The 6,142-nt window shown below is 41.3% G+C and overlaps 1 protein-coding gene across 1 annotated transcript; it reads left to right on the plus strand.

The window, feature by feature from the left end:
- Positions 1–875: 875 nt before the first annotated feature.
- Positions 876–4,670, plus strand: LOC137193410 (C2 calcium-dependent domain-containing protein 4C-like). Its single transcript, XM_067604645.1, has 3 exons — positions 876–1,943; positions 2,491–3,266; positions 3,456–4,670. Exons 2-3 carry the CDS (start codon positions 2,520–2,522, stop codon positions 4,005–4,007), a joined length of 1,299 nt encoding a protein of 432 aa, XP_067460746.1. The 5' UTR covers positions 876–1,943; positions 2,491–2,519; the 3' UTR covers positions 4,008–4,670.
- Positions 4,671–6,142: the final 1,472 nt, after the last annotated feature.

Genomic DNA, 6,142 nt, shown 5'->3' on the forward strand with positions numbered 1-6,142 from the left:
TGATCCTATCATACATGCAAATAATGTATTTCTGCCTTTTCTTACATGACCTTTGGTATGTAATTATGTACAGAGTTAGTGAACATATAGGTGTTGGGTAAAACAATACAAACAATAAATTATACAAATTTTAGTAATGTTCAGCAAGGTGTGGGGGTTGTCAGTGTGGAATATATCGTGAAGCAACAGTGTTTCCAGTCGGGTGTAACATGGTCTTGTAAAATGGCCTCATATTCTTTGGCCATTTTTGAAACCCTGCAGAATATTGACTGGTCCAAATGACTCCTACGAGATGGCTGCTCATACCATGACAGATCCACCTCCATGTTTAACACCTGGCAAAAGACATTGTGGGTTGAACACATTCTTTGGCTTTCTACAGACAGAAACTGGTCCAGATAGAAAACAAAGGCAATTCATCAGTCCATATTACTTTTACTTTGCTCAGGTTTTGTGTCCTTACACCACATTGTGCATTGACTTAACACAGAAATGAGCAGCAAGAATATTGTTTTTAAGAATGTGTCACAGACATGTTTCATATTTTTGGGTGTAATATCATGATTTTTTTTTTTTTAAGATATTACACATTATGTAATTTTTTTAGTTTTTGAGATCAGATCTGCAGGCATGGCATATTTGGGTTGCCTTATGTTATTTTGAAACCTCAAAAAAATAGTGACTGTCTACTTTATACACACACACACACACACACACACACACACACACACACACACACACACATATATATAATATAATATGATATAATATAATATAATCTACCTATAGAGTCACAGGGAAATAGAAAGAGAGTTATAATAGAGCAGTAATAACATCTTAAAAAGTGAGTTTGCAGAAGGGGTTTGAATGCCGCATTTGATGTTGTTGTTGTCCTCAAATCAACAGGGAGACTGTTCCAGAGCTTGAGTCCAAAACTACAGAAGGCATCATCACCGCAGGTCTTTGTCTGAGTTTTGGGAACAGCAAGCAGCACAGAATCTGTGGATCTGAGGGGCTCTATGGGGCTCTATGGGGACATATCTGGCAGTAAATCAAAGTCAGTGGTGTGTCCATGCAAAGATTTACAGACAAACACAAGGATTCTGAAACTATCCAAAAACTCATTTGAAGCAAGTGCAGGGACTTCAGGACAGACATGATATGAGCTTATTTCTTTGTTCCACTCTGTACAAGCTGTTATTGATTTAAAGCCTTGAAGAGCAATGCACTGCAGCATAGAAACGTTTTAAAACAGATGCACGGTAATGGTGATTCAATTTAATAGAACTCACTGCAGATTCCTTTGAGACTGGTTTTTTGTCGTTTCTTTTTCATTGTTTGTTTATTCTATTTTGTCCACAGCTTGTGCAAACAAGACAAAAAGCTGTCTCTTTCATTATCATTGGTTAATGAGTTCAGATGGTGGATGTTAACACAACATATTGTCACTCTACATCATCATCAGTTTGCTACCAGGAAATCCAATTAAGGTGTCTGTGTGCACCATGTATTATAGGGAGAGATGCACTATCTGACAACAATACAGAGGATAATAGATCTCACGTGATGCCAGATGAAGCCACAGCGACGTTCTCTTAAAAAAAAAAATCAATGAGGCGTTAGATAATTTGCGACACTTTGTGGGTGATAAAACAGCCGCCACTGAATTGGTTTTGTTTTTCCCTGCGCGGGGTATAGTTTTATGGTAAAAATCATGGGAAGGTTACACAACCTCCTCATTGGCTCAGAAGTCAAGAGACCCCATCATATAAAGCGAGGGTGCCTCATCTAACAGCCTTTTCCCGCTGGCAAGCGTTTTGGATCACACTTTGACTTCAGCTGACTGGAAAATACCTTTTACGCACGGAGCGCTTGGAGAGGTCTCATACAAGCGCACGACGACGATCATTTTTTTCGACGGAAAAGAGTTTTACAGTCAACAGGTAGGTACATTTGTTAGATGTGCAACTCGACGGTAGTTAAAGTGATTTTGTTTATGTAAAAAAGTTATATTGACGCATCTTTGCTAATAACAAGGATTTTATTGAGCAATAAAAATTCTAATAAATGTGATTTCAAGGAGGAAAAAAACGCAGATTGATGTGGTAAAAACGCCGAATTTGTTACGAGATGCACATCAAAGCGCTCGTGTATTATCGTTTAGAGGAGAATTAAAGGGTTTTTTATCTCACTATGTTTGCACATTAAAGTTCCCTTTTGGAGAGGCTTAGTCACTGGTTCGATGTTTGAATTATGAAAAAATGTATGCTTCTTTGCAGCAACTTAAAGGTCTATACTTTTAATTCATTTTAGTTCTGATTGATTAGTTCTAGATGTGTTTTTCTTGTAAAAGGCACAAATTTGGTCAAAGGTTTCTGTCTTATGGGGAATAGTACTAAGTAAACCTAAAATATATACATAATTAGTCAGTTTTGTCTGTTATGGTTGCATGAGATGTCTCCTCTTCATGCATCACTTTTCTGTTAACAGAAATTGTGAGCTGAGCATTCTGAGTGGGCATGTGGCTACTGGAGAAGCTCCGTAGCTCTGTGGAGAGCAGTGGGACACAATCCCAGCCACAGACACAGGAGGCCATCCCTGTTTCTGTTTATGCCAATGTCCTCACTCCAGACAAAATCCCTGATTTCTTTATTCCCCCAAAACTTATTTGCTGCCCACCAGAAGAGTCTCTTACCCCAGAACCTCAGCACTGCTCCACCTTGCGACCCTCCTCCTCTGACCATGCCATCTGCAGCCAGAGCCCCAGAGCTCGGAGCAGCAAGAACCCCTGCAGCCCTCGCCTCTTTTCCCGCCTGGGAGGGGACACACGCAATCTCCAAAAGTCAGCAAACCGTCACATCATCCAAATAGAGAGTGCTGATGAGCCAAGTGTCGGATCTTCGGACAGGGCTGTTGCTGAAGTCAACACCAATGCAGACCCCCAGTCACAGACTGCAATGTCTCTACCGTATGTCCCCAAGGCCCAGACCTCCTATGGCTTTTCCACCCTAGTGGAGTCTCCCCATACTCGACGCAAGGAGAGCCTGTTCCACAGTGACCCCAGCAGCCCTCTTACCTCCCCTAACTCCCAGAGGCGCTCCCAAGGGGGAGCTCTCCTGGCCCCAGCTGACCCCAACCCCTACCGTTATTTCAGTGGTGGAGAGAGCGACACTTGCTCCTCAGCAGAGTCATCCCCCTTTAACTCCCCTCTCCTGTCCCGCTCTGCCTCTCTCCTGCGCTCCATCACCCAGGAGACACAAGCCAAGGCAAGGACTTCTGTTTCTATATGTCTCTCTCTCTCTCTCTCTACATATATATATATATATATATATACGGCTTGGCTGTTAGAAAGTTATTAATCAATGTGTGACTGTGACAAAAGTGTTTTCCTTGTTTGGTTAACCACAAGGCTTATTTCTGTATGTTCACCAGTTGCTTTTCCTCCCTCGCTCTAGGTATCTCGTGCCAAGCGTTCCCTGGCACGCCACAGTTCTCTCTCCACTGATGAATGCAGCTCAGCTGACAATAGCCCCAACATGCAGCGCCGCCGCATGCGCTGCCCTCCCTCTCCCGCCTTCCGTGGTTGTAAAAGCAGTGGCATGAAGGGTGCAGCGTCAGACCTCCTGCAGCGCGAGCACACCATCAATCTCCACAAGGGGGGGACACTGAGGCTGAGCACCCACTATGACCCAGAGGCAGCTCGGCTGAGGGTACGTGTGCTTGCAGCTGAGTCCCTTTATGAGAGGCAGACGGACCTTAAAAGCATCAACTGCTGCGTAGCGCTCTACCTAAATCCTGGCAAGCAGCAGAAACAGAGAAGCACCATCATCAAGAATAGCAGGAATCCCGTATTCAACGAGGACTTCTTTTTTGACGCACTACCTCAGGCACAAGTAAAGAGTCTGGCCATGAAGATAAAGGTAGTGAACAAAGGAACCAGTCTGAAGAGAGACGTGCTTCTAGGAGAGAGGGAGGTGCTGCTCAGTGAGCTGCTCGCAGGCCTCTAGGGAGCCCTTGTCAAGACTTTGGTGAAAACAAGCAGCTCCACATCTTGAGGGCCCTTTCTTCTTTCTCTTCCTATCCATCTCACTTCACAGATCTAATAAATACCGGACAGGTGAAAGCATGCTGATGACAAGGGAGTTGTATCTTGCACACTGTGTTATGTACATCAATAGGACAAAAAAAAACAAGACAAAAAAAAAAAGACCTCTGTAGAATTAAAAGTCCCACTTCATAAAGTTGCCATTACTAGCTTTTCTCAGAGGTCAGTCCAGGTCACACAAGTGGAAGCTGCCATTATTAACATGCTTACCGGTGAATTAGCAATGTGAACAGTGGAACTGTGGTCCTTGTATGTGTATTTCTCTTTGAGTATTGAGTTAAAAAAAGGTGTTGCCTTCTCTGATGAGCATTGTGTTGTGGCTCAATATCATATCAGCTGTGATGCAGTGAGTGATGATCTCGTTTAAGTGGGAGCTGTATTTTTTGTAATGATGCAGTAATATTACATGTGGGGTTCTTGCACGTTCCTGTGGTATTTGAAATTAACAATGGCTCTGTGTGCTTCACAGATTAGATTTTAATTGCTGGTGGATGTAATGTTCATATGACTGCTGTTATGTGACATGCTTTCGAACTTCTAAATAAAAACGCCAAACTCACACCGATTCTTTTTTTTTTTTTTTTACCCTGCAGCTTTGTTTTAGTCATTTTGTCTTCTAATAATTCCTCGGGACAGGAAACGATTATAAAGCCTTCTTTGCTGCCCTAAGCTTTCCATTTTTCCAAACAAGTCTGAGGCTGGGTCCTGTGAGACAGGCACAGGCTGGGTGTCATTTGTGAGGCTCTTAATCCTGGTTCTCTGCATGCAATATTGTCTCTGTGTGCATTCAAACTCCCTCTTTAATTTTAAAAACACGTTTCCTGTTCATGCTGCCCTCCAGTGAGTTTCAAATAGTTATTAAGGATAGCAGGAGGTGGAATTGCACTCCAGGAACAATTGTTGGCAAGCGTTCTCCTGCTCTAGATATAATTATCTGTATAGTGAGGTTATACTGTAGCTTGATTTATATGTTCCATACTTGGGTTGCTAAATGGAGATGCATGTGTGCTGAGGTAATAGGCTATGAGAAATACAAAACATACTCTACAGTAAACACTAATACATTTGTCAGGCACACAGGCATGGTCCCTCTGAGTAATAAAGAGCATTATGAAAGAGTAGATCTTATGCCTCCTCTACTGGTGAAACGACAGCATGACACTTCACCAAACCCCAAAACTATAATTAAAATTAAAGCATCAAAATGATTTTTGGCAATTTTTAATTGGCTGCTGACCTGCCCTGGGTGTCTCCTGCCCTCTGCTCTTATACAACAGAACAGGCAATTCTATGAACCTGAAAAGGAAAGAAAAATACATTAAATTTTAAAAAATGTAGGCACTCTGAGAACACTTTCAGACTTATACCCTGGAGTGATCTGCAGCCAGCTCCATTTACTTATAAAGCACTGCATTAAGTCATAACAAGCATCCATTTGGGACTCATTCATCTGTGGGCTTAAAGAAGATTAATTTCCAACAGACTTGAGAGCAAAGAGATAAAACTGGTCAAGAAAAATTAATCATTTTTGCTTCTATAGACTTGGTGAAGCTCAAATTATTGAAATGTGTTTGTCTAATAATTTCTAAATTTAAGTACACCATAAAGCAAAACAGACTCAAATGCAGATAAAGGTGCAAAGGTTTATTTTATTTTATTTATTTATTTATGCATTTTTTTTTTTTTTTTGCTTCCATTGATATTTAAAGGTCCTGCAAACTTATTTTTTTCAATCAGCGTCTTACTATTACCGATAATGATCCCACACGAAAACTAAATTTTCTACCCAAAACAGAATAGTTTTGGTTACTTCATATGAGAGAATTCTGTCTGTGCTGTTTTCTCTGTACTCCTCTTATTGATTCGGAGTGGGCAGGGCTCAGTTTATGTGTTTTCGTCTATCTATCATTTACCCCTTCATCTGCACATACTCATAGTATTCACCAGACTGTATTAATAGTACTGTTTTTAATCTTGGAGTATGTACTATGCTTTAGCCAGCCAGTTATTCATTACCCTATTAATGTGACATGACTG

The sequence above is a fragment of the Thunnus thynnus genome, chromosome 12 (genome assembly GCF_963924715.1).
Source record: "Thunnus thynnus chromosome 12, fThuThy2.1, whole genome shotgun sequence".
NCBI lineage: Eukaryota > Metazoa > Chordata > Actinopteri > Scombriformes > Scombridae > Thunnus > Thunnus thynnus.